General features: G+C 49.1%; 1 protein-coding gene across 5 annotated transcripts in view; it reads right to left on the bottom strand.

Moving 5' to 3' along the window:
* LOC142892214 (voltage-gated potassium channel KCNC1-like) overlaps window positions 1-16,968 on the bottom strand; it is a 59,498-nt gene extending 42,530 nt beyond the window's left edge. For all 5 annotated transcript variants that reach the window (XR_012927391.1, XR_012927392.1, XM_076032206.1 and 2 more), the window contains exon 1: window positions 16,276-16,968. Coding sequence is in view for 3 of the 5 variants with exons in the window: in XM_076032206.1 (XP_075888321.1) it covers window positions 16,276-16,818 (543 nt within the window). In the remaining 2 variants the exon portion in view is untranslated. The remainder of the gene's footprint in view (window positions 1-16,275) is intronic.

The raw sequence follows: 16,968 nt of genomic DNA, 5'->3' as shown, positions 1-16,968 counted from the left end.
CTTTTGACTCGGCCGGGGCCGGAGCTCCCGCTCTGTGCCTCCTCCTCCTTCACTTTTGTTTCCTTCTGTTTTTACTCCCTATTTCTCTCCATCTGGTCCGGCCTTCCCTTCTGACGCTCAACCGCTGACTCACTTGGGACGAAGTTGCTCTGAGGTTAAGACGGAGTGAAATAAGTGTAGCTGTTCGTATGTTCACTGAGAGACTTTCAAACAAGATAAAAAAAAAAAACCCTCAAAGGCTGATAGAATAATAATAATAATAATAATGATAATGATAATAATAATAATAATAATAATAATAATAATAATAATGATGGAAAATGATATGAACAGATGAATGAATTTTATTTATTTATTCCCCATTTATTTTAAAATGCGTCTTCATCTGCTCTGCTGGTCCTTAAGATGACTCAGCATTTACGACCTTCTACTACAAAGTCAACACTTTATATGTTATGGAACCTTATCTGTTCATGTCCAGAGGAGTACTATTACACACAGTAATGTAATAAAAATAAGAAGCATAGCGTGGACTGTTTTCTTGCCGCTGGCTACGTGAGGAGGTTGAAGCCGCTTTGTTTCTAGACTCCACGCAGTGACTTCAAGTTCTGTTCCCCCCCCCCCCCCCCCCCCACTGTACCATTTACTGTTTGACCAGGGAGAATTTCCTCAACACTAGAGTAGAATATCCCAAAGGAAATTAAAATTTAATTATTCTCCTGCCATTTCTTCTACACACATTAAATACGAGTATGGAAACTTCTTTGACTGTGATTTAGTCTAAAACAATTTTCAAGAGTTGCTCATGAAAACAATCTGCTCATATATCCTGTTTGTTTTTTTTGTTTTTTTTTAGATCTGATTTGTTCACTGAGTGTATAAAGTGTAAAGTTGGATAGAAATCCTAAAAGGAAATCTAAGCACCCTTCCCCAATTACAAAAGTGCCTCCGGTGGCCGATTGTCAAAACTGACCCTTGGAATGGGTTCAGCTTCACGACTCCACCGCCGAGTCAATGTATTGGGTGCTGCTGTTGCTTGAATGATTTTAATGATTTGCTTTTTGAAATTATTTTTCAAGGACAAACTTCAAGCCCACAGATCTCAAACAGGAATTACCCGATATTCTCCTCCACCTATTAGCAACTTCTTTTTTTTTGCTTCCGTTTGAGGTCAGTTGGGGTTATGGCATGGTCCGGAGATGTGCGACCTCCACCAGAGGGTGGACCACCACCATGTAGACACAACGACCACTGTGTGGCAGGAGAAGGATTCAAAAAAGAACAAGCAAGTGTATTCAGAAATGTGTGAGAAACGATGCGCTAGCCTGGCGCTAAACGTTGCGCTAGCCTGGAGGTGGATTTTTTTCCCCCCCTTAAAACTGATCACTGGTGACTGGTGATGAATCATTTCTCCTCAAATGAACACTGAGACAACAAGACGTCGGTAAATTTTCCCGCATTCTCGCCGTGGCGTTCAGGGAGCCACCTGGATAAGTGACGGCTGAGGGTTTATAACAGTTTCGATTCTGGGCCCCACGTCACTTCAAAGCAACCCCTCCCCCGCCCCCGTCGCGTCTTAGCGCGCTCGCAGCGGCCGACGAGCTCGACGTGACGATATGGAAAGTGAAGTGGATTAAAAGCGTTGCAGGATATTCCGAAGGAAGGGGAGCGACAGGCGAGGAGGGTGTGTGCGTGTGTGTGCGTGTGTGTGTGCGTGTGGGTCCATTTTACCTCCCGGAACCCTCCAGCTTTGGCTCGCCCCCCACGCCCCCCCCCATCCTTACTCCTAACGAACGTCTCCCTGCTGCCCCCTGCGAGCCAGCCGGCTCCTCTCTGCTCCTCACTGCAGCTTTAATTTATCCCCCCCCCCCCCATACGTTCAGCCGCAGCGTTGCACTGGTTTCGCGCCGGTAAGCTCATCCCCGCAGTATGCAGATATGTCGTCTCTCTCTCTCTCTCTCTGTCTCTCTGTCTCTCTGTCTCTCTCTCTCTTTCGCACACACACACGCGGGCATTAACACGCAAAGGCGATCGATAGGGAGCGCGGCGTCCGGGACTTGAACATTACAGAAGGCTTTACAGAAATCATCGTTTCATCGATGCAAAACGCCGGGACTGATGGAGAGTTTTATGACACGACCGCCCCGTGTGTGTGTGTGTGTGTGTGTGTGTGTGTGTTTGTGTGTTTGTGCGGCCGGGCGAGCACAAGAAAACGGCCGACTTTGCAGGAATCTTTTAAAGGGCCTGAAGCATAAAAAAAAAAAAAAGAAAAAAAAAAGAACGAAAGAAAGAAAGGAAAAAAAACGGGACTAAAATGGACCCTCTTTGTCTCCTGGCCTCCTTTTCCCGCCGCTGCCCAACCCCTCCCGCTGCTTCCTGTCCCCCTCTGTTTGATGGAATATGTGCCAGTAAACAAGATGCTCAAGTACGCATTTCTGACGGTTCCTCTGCGTCTTGCGCCGTCGACTCACTCTCAAGTCTCTTGGTGACGATTTTTTTTTTGGTCACACTGTGAAAAACCCGACCGGTCAAATCAAGCGGCACCATCTCGGGGGGCTGCCGGAGGGGAGGGAACGGTCCCCAACAAGGCAGAACTCGTTTTTTTTTTTTTTGTTTTTGTTTTTCTCCACGCCGGTCTGTCGATGTCATTAGCGAGCAGGTAACGTGTTCATAGAAAAGGCGGCCACAAAGATCGGCGGGCGAAACGGCCGTTAGTGCCGCGAGGACCCGGCCGATCGATCGAGGGCCAGCGGATTTCTCCCCGAGCTGCGTTCAATAGATCTCTGGGCCGAAACCGAGGGGCCCGCGCTGTGTATTAGGGGGCCAATTTGATCTCCCACCCCCGCGTTCCCGCTCGGAGCCAAACTGCGGACAAGTCAAGCTGTTCTGCTGTTCTGTGCCCGGAGATTGTTGAGAACGTGAGCGCGCGGCCGGCTGTCGGCGGCTAGCGAGGCGCCAAAAGATTTTGAGCTCTGCTGACTTGGATTTTTTGCAAATTACGATTCTTTTTTTCTTTTTTTCTTTTTTCTTAAACGTGACAACACGCAGAACACAAAATATAGCAGCAAACCGTGCTTTTTGTTGCTGCTAAATGTTTATGTTCACACGGAGATCAGCCCTGTGTTGGTACCTAGCATCATGCGGTTCTGCCTTGACGTCACAGCCGCGCGTGAGACCAAGTGGGTCAAGACGAGACGACGAACTTGCGTTTTGCACCTGCTCGCCACCGAAGAAGCTCTTCTGAGCTCATCCGGCCCGTTCACACCTGACTGTTCCATAGCCGAAGGTAACACGAGTACAACGTCCATTTGGGATAAATAAATAATATCAATATGTTTTGCGGCACGCCGCCTGCTCACCCGGATGCCCCCCCCCCAGTTGCAAACGCCGCGCCTGACTGTGATTTATTAGCAATTTTCAAACCTCTGCAGTTACATAACGGTTTAGAGAGCGAAGTAAAAATAATAGCGACGGAGCGAAAAAATGGACCAAAGACAGAAACAGAGGACACAACTGCTGATGAAACTGCTGATAAATATAAGATATCGGTAAAGGTGGTAAAAAAAAAAAACACAACAGAACGTGATAAAAATCCAAAGCAGCTAGGTAAGCAAAGTGATATTCACCTTGCCTGATAATGCACTGTGCAGTTTAGAACAGTTTACAGCAGTGGTTTTCAAAGTGGGGCAATTTGTAGAGAGAAAAAAAATGCACATTATAAATAATAGAATCAACTTTTCTTGCAATTGGCTTTGCATGTGTGATGTGCTGGTTCGCACAATTCATCATTCTCGTAGGTAGTAGAAAATGCACAGGCTACAGGCTCATGATGGCTTTCCAGCCAGACAGAAAAAAGGGCCATGATTATCAACATGTTTAGTTGACAGTATTCTTGTCCTAAACGCACTTAACAATCATTGAATGGCAGTTCAAAGGAAGAAAAACACTGTAGAAGTTGGGTCCCCGGCCAGAAGTTCATGCTGTTTTGGGAGGCCATGAGTTGAGATCCGCTAAGCTGGAGAGTTTCAGCGACTTTTCGGCAATTTTAGCGAGACAAACAAAACAAAATAATTATTCTCTTTATTCAAAATCTGACTATAAATCTGCTGTGGTTTCATGCTGCGCAGGGCGTCTACGTTGATGTTAGCGTCGTCGCTCCCTGAAAAACGAATGCGGCTTTTCTTTATTTCGAAGTTGCGCCCTGCAACCCCCGCGAGACCCTGACGAGCCGCCCGGGTAAACCGCTGTTTCGTGCCGTGGCGCTCGCAGAGCGGCCTTGAGCGCCTCCGCAGGGCGCTGTACGCTTCTGGGGTGGGGCGTGCACGAGTGTATATGAGTGTGTGTGCGTGTGCGCGCGCGAGAGAGAGAGAGAGACACACACTGCGTCGGGGGGGCGGGGGGGGCTCGCCTGCAACACCCTCCTTCAGTGCTCCTCCCGATGGCTTCGGTGGGGGGTTGGGGAGGAGGGGGAGGGGCTAGCGATGGAAATGACTGAGTGAAAGGAACCTATATATAGGAGAAAGGAGGGAGGATGGAGAGAGGGAGGAGGGAAGGAGAGAGAGGGAGAGGGGAAAAAGCTTTTCACGGGCTTTTGGTTGCTGGGAGAGACGGATTTTAAAAAAACAGGAGCTGTGTGTACTTGTACGACGTTTACTCCAACCAAAGCCATTTAAAAAAAATAAAAATACTGTATTTCTACCAATATAAAACAATTTCAGGTATTTCTTTAAAGCTACAATGGATCAATCCCCCCCCCCCCCAAATTTGATCTAAAAACCTAAATCAAACCACAACAGGCTCAACGTTGACGGCTGTTCTTGCAAAACATAAAAGTGTGTGTGTGTGTGTGTGTGTGTGTGTGTGCGTGCGTCCCCTCCCTCGCGCAGCCACGGGGAGCTCGCGGACGGGTGTTAAAAATCATCCCGATGGTTTGGTCAGCCGACTGTGAAAGGCTTCCTGGGGTCAATACCTCCCCTGAGGAAGCTCTGCCGCTGCCGCGCTGTTTGCCGTCGATAAATAAATTCGCCCGGCAACCACAGCGCCGGCGGTCGCCGGGCCGCGAGCTGCTGATGCGTCAGCAGCACAGATTTTTGCAGCGCGCAAATGCATATGTATGTGTGTATGTATGTGTGTATGTATGTATGTATGCAGGCATGCGCTTTTTTTTTTCTTCTCCTTCCCCCCCGTTCCTCTCTTCTACCAAAATCAGACTGCTCCTTCTCAGCAGTTGCAGGGAGACACACGCAGCCGTGAGTTAAAGTGAAGGCTTGGTTGAGCTTCATCACACAGTGGTTTTCAAAGAGTGCAAATAAAACAAATCGAAGCGAATTATCTTTCTCAAATAACGAATAATTTAATTGTTGTTTAATGATTATTTTTCGATATCATCTAAAATAATCTATCGCATTGTTGCCTGCCAGTCAAAGACATCGTTCATGGTGTTGCGTGTGACGATTCATCAAGGTGATTTGCTCCTCAAGCTGGTGGAGGTAGGTGGCAGATGGACGGGTTTGCGACAAAAGCACTGAAGGAAGAGACAAACAGACACTGCTGCTGCTGCAAAAAAAAAAAGGCCCAAGAAATGTCCAACCCAAGTAAGTATCACATGAGTTTGCCTTTACAGCCATCCAGAAAAATGCACATGAATCATCAACATGAGTTGGTTGCATTCTAGTCTAACAATTATTGAATAGCAAATTTCAACATCAAAAATGTTGATGGGTTTTTTTTGTTTTTGTTTTTATTAAATCATATTTTGGAACATTGTCTATTGGTTTGTGAAGGGGGTCCCCGACCAGGAACTAATGTTGTTTGGGAAGCCACGGCGTGTAAATGTTTGTGAACCCCTGCCATAAAGGCTAATCTACTGCTAGTTGCAGTGTGCGACGCGCTAACTGTGCTTTGTGGACACACGTTGTTTCAGCGTCTCCCTAAAAAAAAGGTAAAGAATGCTAAAATGATTAATTAGCAAAGTTCAGTGCATGGCGCGCGTTTGTTAGCGTCAAGCGCTTAAAATAATCCCGGTTAAAATAAATGTTTTCCAATTTCCAGTCATATTAACTTTTATCCTTCTATTATTTTATAATTGTCCCTCTGGTAAAGGACCAACCAAGAAGGCCCCCATAGCGCCCCCTGGTGGCCACCCACATTGAACATCACTACTCTAGAGATCCCACAGCAATCTGGACTGTGAACCCTATGCTATGCTAGCCAGCGTCGCCCTCTTGTAAATCATTTCCTTTCAATCTCCTCTGCAGTGCGAATAAATAAGAGCCTCCTGGATCTTTGCACCGACGTGTCTTGTCAGCAATAGTCATCACATTAAAGTTGCTCCATTTAATTTCAAAGTGGATCCCCCGGACCTGAGGAGAAACTGCCATCCGCACACAATTTCAGCACTATTTCACCAGCAGGACTGGCTCTCGCCTCGGCAGCTGCTTCGCCATCCGAAAAGCGCCGATGAAACGATTGCCAGAAAAAGAAAAGTGCTTCCAAAATTAAAACGGCACGACTCCGAGGTCGATTCAGCACTTCCTCAGCTCCTGCTTTGTTTTTTTTTTTTTGTTTTTTTGTGCGTGTGTCCCCCACCCCCATCCGTGTGGCTACCTGGTGCCGGTGACCCGCATTAGCCGCCTCAGCGCCAAGCAGCACCCCGGGGGAGCAAACAGCGCATGTAAAGCTTTTCATTTTTTATTGGACGGCTCTGTTAGCTGAAACCGACACCCTGTGCTCGCGGGACTCATTCACCGGCAACGAGCTCTCACAGACTTCCGGTCTGGACCTGATACACACACACACACACCCACACACCCACACACACAACATGGAACATCATAGTGAAATTTAAAAAAATAAGATTTTTGCTTAATAACGCAAAAAATAAAAATGCTTGTGCAGCGTTTCCACGTTGAGGCTATGCTAACTAGCGGAGCAAAGGAAAGGATTTCTCTCAGATATAAAGTAAACTGGGAAATTTGTTTATTAATTAGCTCAAAAACATTAGCCCATTAGCTAAAAATGCTGTTTCTACAAATTTTCTGGATTTTATGGACACAGTAGTCGATAGCAAGGTTTAGCCGGGACTTGGAGCTTTCCTATTAGCATACGGCGCGACATTGGACACGCCACAACAGACCGAAACGTGCTGTTGTGTTTCACCTCAACTTTTGCCTGAGCCAAGGGGGAGCATGAAAGCTGTGTGAAGCCTCCCGCGTCTTTCTTAGTTTACCTTCAAGCGCTAAAAGCAACAAAACTACTGCTGACGTAGCTAACAGTTGGATTTGCGCTCGCTTCCTCTCCTCTTCCTTTGTCTTGTGCGGTTTATGAGGGCAGCTGGCGGCAGCAGAAACTTCCTGCTTCTGTAATAACTTAAAAAAACAAAAAAAAACACAAAAATTAAAAAAAAAATAGAATAATGAGGACCGGGAATGAAACACCTCAGAGAAGTTCTTATGGATTGGGATTTCTGAACATCTTGACGACCACCACCACCATTGACGTGCACGAGCCGGTAGCTGCCAAAGTGTTAAAAAAAAACACCTTGCAGGTTAACATCACGCGAGGTTGACTTGGGCTCCTTTTGGAGGCTGTGTGTGTGACAGAGCTGACGTCTTAAAGCCTCCGCTGCTGACAGCGGGGTCTGTTCTGCTAGAGAGGATTAAGCCTGCTCAGCCGCAAATCAAAGAATGCGCGAGCTTTAATGTGTCCAAGCATGTGTGTGTGTGTGTGTGTGTGTGTTTGAGAGAGAGAGAGAGCCTTGCGTTGCATTAGAGTTTTATTTTTATTTATTGTGAAGAATTCATTTGCAAACAGAGCCGTTACTGGCATGTGGCTGCCGAGTTGAAAGACGCCATTTCTTCAACTCGTGGTGAAGAAACGCTTGAAAGAAACACAACCGGAAGAGGAGAAATTCTTGGTTGTGTCTTTGCAACCGTGAGCCAGGACTCAAGACTCGACTTTTTCGTGGTTCAATTAGCCCGCTCGAAACTACACCGTCTCACACGTCAATTTAACAGCTTCGGATCGTTTTGATTTCAGGGACCATGAGACCGAAAACAGGCAAGATTTTTTATTTTATTATTATTATTTTTTTTAAACTAGCAAAGTCCCTAAAGTTCCTTCGTGGGGGAGTTTTCAATTAGCCTAATGTGCACGTCTTTGGATCGTGTGAGGAAGTCGGGGGGGGGGCTCCCGCAGAGGACAGAGGCAGACGCAGGGGAAAACGTCAGCGACGAAAGAGAGACTTGTAAGAAAGAAATGTTTTTGTTTTTTGTATGTAAAAAAATTATTCACAAGAAGAAAAGAAAAACAAAAAACAAAACAAACAAACAAACAAACAAACAAAAAACCCCACCGGCCACGTAACCTGAGGTTGCATTCCAAGTTCCAATCGGAACCAAACCCCGGGGGGGGGGCGTGTGTTTTGTCGACTCAGCAAAGTTTTGCCGTCGTGGCGCAACCTCAAAGCAGTAATTAATCTCCAACAGCAGATACCATCCGTCTTTCCGGGGCTTTGTCGACGGCGACGTGGCTCGAACGTGCATCACGGGGAGAGAGGGAGAGAGAGAGGCCGAACTGAGTGCAGCGTTTCATTAAATCCCCTAGAAAATGATAACAAATGGAGGTTTCTTTGAAGTGCGCGGGTGCTAACGCTCAAGTATTCATGTTTGCCTATGATTTATTAATCTCATCCCTTCCCCACCCCTCACCCCCACTCCACCACCACCACCACCACCCTCCCCTTTGTGTGTCGACCTAAAGCTAAACATGTTCATTAAAACGCAACCCTTTGCCGCTTTCTTCGCCGCCACCGGCAGACCTCGCTCGCCTCGTTCATTGCGGCGAAAGACAGCAAAGAATTCCGACGTCGGTCCGTTTCTGCTCACCGCGTGGTTCTTTCCGGAGGGAAAGTAAGGATACGCAAAGTAAGGTTGAACGGCTAATTTGCGGCTAATTTGGAATCTGGCCGTCAATCGTATTTTAAAATGTAACCGACTTTGGCGTAGGACGTAAACTGACGTTTCTATCCAAGCAAGTGAGGTGCAGGAAAATCAGCCTGCTTCGCTCACCTCTCTCGCGCTCTCTCTCTCTCTCTCTCTGTCACACAAACACGTACACACGCGCGCGCGCGCGCGCTCGCTTTGCAGCCCGTGGCAGCAGACACTTGTGCAGTAATCTGCCGCATGTGTCAGTGTATTAGGCTGCGCGAGGCTGGAGGGGCTCGCCGCGCGCGTCATTCTTCCCCGCTCGGTTAGCTCATCTCCGCATTGAGCCAGTTTGCGTACGCGTGTGCGCTGCCGCCCCGCCTCCCACCACCACCACCCGCTCAGCGCCGCCGCGAGGCGAGAGCACTCCGGCGAACGCTCCGAGGTTAAGCACTTTTATTTCTCGACACGTCATCAAATGTTTTTGCGTCGCCACGGCGTTGGCTCGTGACCGCGGTGGGAGAAGCGCGCAGGAGGAGGAAGGGGGAAAATAAATAAATAAATAAAAAATAAAAAGCTCTGTCGCAGCATTATCCTGAAAAGCACGGGGGTGGGGGGCTGGTGGATATACTGCCTGTAGCGAGAGCCAGAGGAAAAATGAGGGAGGTGGGGAGGAGACAACATGGGGAAGGTTTTATTATTTTTTTTCTCCCTTCTGTCAAAAATAGTCGAAAAACTGTTTGAGGTGAATCTTGATACAAAAGGGGAAGGTGGGCCGCGGGGGGTGGGGGGGGCACAATGCACTCCTCAACAGCGTTACCGTCCAATGCCGAGCTCCGCGCTGAAGGTCAGAACCATTGTCCCTGCGCCATAAATAACGCTGGCCAAGTCTTTGGTTTTTTTGGGTCAATCGCTTAATACACGCAGACAAGACGTCCCTCTTGACCTCGACGCTCGGCGGCGGCCGATGTTCTCGCCGTAAAAGGTAGAGAAATGTGTCTGTCCCGCTAACTGTTGTGTTGGACGATTTTGGTTTTCAACTTCACTTCACTTCAGTTTGTCGGCCCCAGCCAGCTTTGACTGTTACACATCAGCTCTTCTATCAGTTTCTGCCACACTTTGGCTGTTGCCACTACGGCTAGGTTAGGTTTTACCATAGCATCTTTTAGCTAGCTTGCTATAGCCCCTCGTGGTCGTACTCCCTCTTTATGCATTGGTTGGAAGTATGTTTTGTTTTTTTGTTTTTTTAAAAAAGGAAATAAAAACACACAAATAGCCACCGTGGTTTAATTATTTATAATCTCCTTACCTGCCTCCTTTAAAGAATGCATGACATTTCATTAGATTGAAGGGAGGAAGTTTTGGCCTAAATTCAGCACATCATTTATTAATTCCAACTGATTGAGAAGTGCCTGCCACATTAAATCCACCGAAAACTGCGTGCTGCTGTGTTTCACAGCATTTTCTTTGCTTTTGAGTTGGGCAAATTAGCCACATCAGCAGCCACCATTGATGAAATTTCCCGCTAATGGGGGCCGGGCTAAGCCAAATTTTTTTTCTTCCTCAGCGACGAAACAAACCCAAAAGGCTAACGTGCTAAGTCAAGCGCCAGAAAATCAGGCCATGCTGTCTTTGAAGCACTAAATGGAATTTGACCCCTTTTAAATTCCATAAACTGCACCTCTAGCGACAGTCAACCATAAAAATAAAAGAAAAAAATCTGCTGGTTGGCACATCTGCCATCTGCAGTTCTCTGCAGTTCTCTTTTTCTTAGACCCTTTTTTGCGAACTTGGGCTACACAAATCAGATTTGATTCGATTCGATTTGATTTCGATTCGAATTTGATTCGATTATGAATTCGCATTTGATTGCCGACTGACGTGGCGCGAGTCCGCAGTGCCGTCTGCGCGGCTTCGTCCTGGAGGAGGGAACGGCGGGAACTGCCATCACACCCCGCAGCGCCAAGGAAGGGGGAGGGAGGGGGGTGAGAGGGGGCGGGGGGTGAAGCGCGGAGGAACGCGCGAGCGGGGAGGAAGGGCTTCGCTTCACTTCACTTTGCTCCACCGTTCACCCACCGAGACGTCCACCTTGAATGAGGCGGTCGGCTCAGACCGAGCGCCGGCCCGATCGATGAGCGGATACGGAGCAGCCCCGGCGTGCCGAGCTCAGCGAAAGAGAAGAAAGGAAAAAAAAAGGGGGGGGGGAGGGGGAAACAAAAAGCAAGTGGGTGCAGAAATTGACCCCCCTCCATTCCCACCCCTCCACCCCTACCCTCCATCCTTTCCCTGCTCTTCCTCCTCCACCGCCACTCCGTCGTACCCTGAATTCAATCTCTCCGCCTCCCACTCTCTCTCTCGCTCTCTCTCTGCGCGGCTCCCTCCCTCCGTCGCTGCAGCAGGAGTAGAGCGCAGTCAGCTACTACGAAGGGGGGTTGAGGGGGGGGACTGCAGTGTTACGCTATAGCACAAGCAGAGTGAGAGAGAGTGAGAGAGAGAGAGAGAGAGAGAGAGAGAGGGTGGGGGGAAGAGGGAGAGAGGGACAGGGAGGTGGTGGAAGGAGAGGACGCGGGAGGGGGGTTTGGTGGGGATGGAGGGATGGAGGGAAGGAGGCATGGAGGGAGGGAGGGTGAATAGCTGAATAGCAATAATAAGCAATCCAGCACTCGGCTCTGAAATCGCAGTAATAAAGCAGGCGGGCGAGGAGGAGAAGGAGCAGGAGGGGTGGAGGGGATTGGGGGGGCACACTGACACCAAGAGAGAGAGAGAGAGAGAGAGAGAGAGAGAGGGGAGGGAAAGAAGGAGGAAAACGCAGAACCTTGCTGTTTTTTTTCCCTCCTCTCCTCCGACGGGGATGTTGCGTGCGTACGCAGCTGGGAAGCCAGTAGGGAAAGCAGTCGGGAAAACCAGTCGGGAAAGCAGTCGTCCCAGTCGTTCGCCCTCTGCCTCGCCGGCTTTCGACAACCTTTACAGCAGATTTTTTTCACAGATTCGCCCTCGTCGTTCGCCCCTGGCGGGCTAATCGGCTAAAATCTCGATGGTGGCCACGTGGCCCCCCCCGCTGCCGCTGCCACTGCTGCTGCTTTTGCTGCACTGTCGCCCTGTCTTTATGTCGCCGCACTGGCACCGAAAACTATTGACTGCAACACTTTCAAAGTCACCTCACCTGTCATGCTGATGTTCTCTAAACCACCCCACCCACCACCCTCTGCCCCTCCCCCCCGAACATGACACCGCAACCGGCGTTTGATTCTTAACAGTGACGCTACACTGTTTACTTACCACTGGATCTTTGCGCCTTCAGGGACGCAATTTGCAAATTTTTTTTTTCAGCTGAAGAAGAAGAAGAAAGACTCCAAGGTTCCATCCAGAGAGACTCGGCCCTGGTTTTTGGGTCCTCAGCCCTTTTTTCCAACGTACCGCTGTGACCGTTAACGCTGAGCTGGCATTTGATGTAGGGAAACAAGCACATGCGTGTATGTCTACAACCTGTGTAGTAAAAAGGACGCGTGAGTCACAACATTACTGTAGCTTGGTGCCGCGATGTACGAGTGTAAACAGAGCGGCGGTGCTGGTGTGCTCAGCGTTGCGTCACGAGGGAAAGAGGTCCAGCTTGCAGACATGGGACAGAATGAGCCTTTTTTTTTGTTTTGCCCCAGCGGCCCTACGAAAATAATAAGGAGCAACAAATTCCGTGGCGGCGCAGTGGAATTCTTTTTTTTTTTTACTTGTTTTGAAGGGAACTTTGGAATATAAAATAAGATTCCACCGTTTGGGAAGTCGGCAGCCCGCCGTTTGATGGAAAGAACTCAGAGGCAGACGGACCACAGCAAGGAACGCCGTCCCGTGGGCGCCAAGAGATGGAGTTTTTTGATAAGATCAATGGAAAAAAACTAATTTAGCAGAGGTTCCAGGCTGAAATTAGGTATTATAGTGACTGGGCTCATACCAAGTTGTGCCATGACTGCAACTGACAAGATGGGTGCTGTGCAACTCCGGCACATGCACCAAAATTGTTCGAGAAACATTGCTGAGTAGGTGCACATTTGGACATTCAAACATGGGCCGTTCTTGGAAAGGATTGTCTGCAGGGACCTCATGATGGGGACCCGGTTTCAGTTCGGTCTCAGCCCACAGGTGCGTGTGCAGGTGTGTGTGTGTGTGAAAGAGAAAGTCAATCTACAGGCTTCAGTCGTAAACGCCTCAAATCCCAAAGTCAGCAACGGCCACTGGCTTTGCAAAGTCGCCCCAGTCTTTCGGAAAAGAGGAGAAAGCACGAGGCCAGACTAGCGATGTGGACCTCGATTCTTTTGTGGACGGACTTTCGAGTTAAATGAGACACTCACCAAAGAGAATCTGGTTTTTCGAGTCACTGAGTCACCAAGCACTGGCTCCACCTCCTACTCCTAGTCCCAAGTGACTAACACGAGACGCTAAGACCAAAGGTTTGGACGCGATGTATGCTTACATATCGCGATAAAAGGGCTTTTAGTTCAGCACAGTGCAAGCAGGGCTACGGACCAGTGCTTCTGTTTGAATGCCAGGGCACACAAACCCCAGTTTCCACCCCACCTCCCCAACGTGGGGACCAAGCGCACGACATGCAAAGTGTCGCGCTGACCTCGTCACCTCTACTGTCTGTTTTACCACAGTCAGGGAACACAATGTTCTGCATTTGTTTTCCCGACAAGACAAGACAGGCCGACCGTCACATTTGCCAAATATAAACTGGGGCTCAGGCAAGCTCAGCGCTTTGTTTGTTGTTTTTGGGTGCTAAAAAAAAACAAGCTCCTGTTCGACTTCCATTTTTTTTTTTTTTTTTTTGAAAAGTTCAATATAGATACCATGTAGGACGTTCCAAATTAGGAGTCCTGGGATGGACCAGTTAGCCCAGTAATTGGAATACTGTAAGCGCGAGTGCACTGCAACTTTGTGCAGGCTCGCCATCTGTGCATGGGTCCGCTTGAAAGGCGCTCCTGGGCGTCAGAGTGGAAGCAACCGTACCTGGGCACGCGTCCACCGGGCCCAGAACAAAGAGGCGGACTGCTGAGTGCAAGAGTCAAGCCTCATGTTTTACACGGCAGGGAGCCGACTGGGTGTCTGTTGATTGGTATCTCCGTACAAAACGAACGGGGTGCGGTAAAAATAATAAAAAACAACAACGCAGAGTGGAGTGGAAAACGAACGGCGCAGCTCTGCAGAATGCCGAATTAGGGGAGGACGGGGAGCGCAGGGAATGAAAGCTTGAAGGGACATTCCCCAAGACATCGTGCTTGTTTTTCAAGCCTTGGCACCAGCACTGCAGACTACAACATGAAGGTTCGAAGGCCCAAATTGAAACATCTTCGGATGGATTGTGTCTAAGAAAGATGAGGCCCGAGCGACGCGTGTTCCCAACTCTTTTTGTTTGCACCAGACAAAGAGGAAAGAGCAAGTGACGGCCAGTGGAGAAACCAACGCCTAGGTTTCAGTCAGTGCAAAGTTTGGGAAGGAAATATGAACTTCAAAGCCTTTGTTTGAAGTAGAAAACACAAAAGCAAAGACACTCATTAAAACGGGAGGTGATGTCATTCAGTCTGCAAAGGCGCTAAGAGGAATCGAGTCGAACCCAATTCAAAAACAACTTTGACCACTCCTTATCATTCTTTTCAAACCTGGCACTATCAAGTTTAAAGGGGCAACTACATTGAATTAATTAACCAGTGATTGCAAACAGAATCGAGGCGAATGGACAAACATCAGACTTAAACAGCCCTTTAAGCAATCAGGCGTCCTAAAAACTTGAAATTTTGCAAACAGGGCCAATATATTTCCAAGTGTAGACATACTAATAACCAATGTGTCCAATTCTTGAAGCCACCAAGTGTCCCTGTCCAAGACAGTTCACCATCCCTGGCTTAGTTAGTTAGAGTTCCCTCGGCCCAACGGTTTTAAGCACACGTCAGATTTCTTCAAAGGAAACCTCAAATGCCCTCAATGCAGCAACGCTTCCCTTTCTTTTGGTTTAGTTTTTTTTTCCCAGTTTGAAAATAATATTTTGAAAGCACGGGATAAAAACCTGAGAGAGATGGTGACGGTGTAGAGACTGTCAGACCACAGAGGCTGAGCTGCCGCTTTTAACTTTGACACTTTAAGTGTCAAAATGACTTGGGAAGTGAAGTGCTCCTTTGTTTAACCAAAGATACACCTTCTGTTTATGTCTAAGAAAATTTGACTGCGAGGAAAGCGGACGAACGGCTATTTCATATTCAAATGAGCAACATTGCACTTTGTTTCTGTCATTATTTTTGCTTGATGCCATTATTGAAAAGAATTGAAATCAGTATGCATGTATGCACCCTTGAACAAACATCCACACAGCTGCGTTTTGGCTAACGTTTGTGCTCATGAAGCCCAGTCATTTCAGTTTATTTAGGCTTTTTAGCCTGACTGAACACCTGTCAAGTTATCAGGTTGTCGACCATTCAATGTCCTGGGGTCAAGTGAAGTTACCGACAGTAAAATGGTGAAAACCAGTCAGGGGTAACGGCGCAGCTTGGAAGGCCCTTTGCAAATGAGTTTGAGTGGGGATCCTGCTCCAAGGGTGCGTCTTAAGCGTGGCCGGGAGGTATAAGTACTTGCTTTTGCGCATGTTGTGCGTTGAAATCTGCCTCGGGGAGGCAAAACCGGTGGCGGCTGGCGAAATCCCCAAATCCTGAGAGGGAGAACGGAGGAAATGCGACAATCCTCTGGATCCCCCCCCCACCACCACCACCCTCCTTCTTCTAGTCACTTGGTTGATTGAGTTGATTGGCCTGATTATTGGACTGGGGGACAATTTGCTGCAAACGGACTCATTTTTGAGAGGGGTATGGGTGGCGTGGGGGAGAGTAGGGGAGGTGGCGGTCCAAAATTAGGTTTTTGCGCAATTGAATCGTGTGCAACCAAGCAAGTGTTTTGGCAGGAGAGATCTAACGCTGCATATACTCTCCGGGGAGAGACAGGAGCCTGGGAGCGGATGGCAAATCTTCACACAATCACATTGATGATGGGGAGGGGGGTTGCGACGGAAAGAACAGCAGCGAAGTGACTGGGTGGAGAGTGTTAATGAAAGGAGTGCAAATCTATCTATCTATCTATCTATCTATCTATCTATCTATCTATCTATCTATCTATCTATCTATCTATCTATCCTTCCCTCATTGAGCTTCTTTACGCGCAAGAGGGTGCGCATTGGCACGAAGAGGCAGCGCCAAGGAGGCAGCGCGGGCGATTGGAGCGAGCGCGCGCGCGCGCGCGAAAGCGTGACCGTGCGAAACCTGCGGAAAAACAAAAAAAACCAAAAGAAAAACCTGCCGCGCGCGGCCAAACTCACCCGGGCGTACTTGGAGGAGTATGGGTCCTCGAAGAGCGCCCATATGTTGGGCTGCCACACCTCCCACCACGTCGCCCGGCGGCCGTCCTCCTGCATGCACAGCCGCTTCAGGTCGCCGTCGGCGCCGCCGGTGAGCGCCGGGTCGTCCTCCGGCGCGTCCGGCTCGGGCTGCTCGAAGCTGTCCAGGGCTTCCTCCGCGTCGCGGTGCTGCCGGTAGTTCATCCAGCAGCACGCCTCCACGTCCGTCTCGTCGATGCCCCAGAAGGCGAGCTCCTCCTCGAAGAGCGGCCCGCACACATCGTTGGGGCAGTGGAGCTTGCCGGTGCGGTAGTAGTTGAGGATGAAGGCGAAAGTGGCCGGGTGGCGGTCGAAGAAGAACTCGTCGGACTTCGGGTCGTAGTCGAAGTTGCTGTAGGCGTCGGGCTCGGTGAGCCAGGACAGTCGCGTGCCCGGCAGCGTCTTCAGGGTGCTCCGGTAGGTCTCGTGTCGGATCCCGCCGCAGTTGATCACGATCTTCTCGCTATCTGACGCCGAGCAAGTCATGGCTGCACTGGAGCATGCTTCGCCCGCTGCGCCCGAATGCTGCTGCTGCTGCCGCCGCCGCTGCTGCTGCTGCTCCCTCCTCTGCTGCTGCTACTGCTGCTGCTCCTCCTCTCCATCCACCGCGCTGTAGCCTACTGTTATACCGTCCCG

This window comes from Nelusetta ayraudi, unplaced genomic scaffold, assembly GCF_046127955.1.
Source record: "Nelusetta ayraudi isolate G7.1 ecotype Tasmania unplaced genomic scaffold, CSIRO-AGI_Nayr_v1 ptg000034l, whole genome shotgun sequence".
Taxonomy (NCBI): Eukaryota; Metazoa; Chordata; class Actinopteri; order Tetraodontiformes; family Monacanthidae; genus Nelusetta; species Nelusetta ayraudi.
Note: the sequence above shows the minus strand (reverse complement) of the source record. Positions and strands in the feature narration are given on the sequence as shown.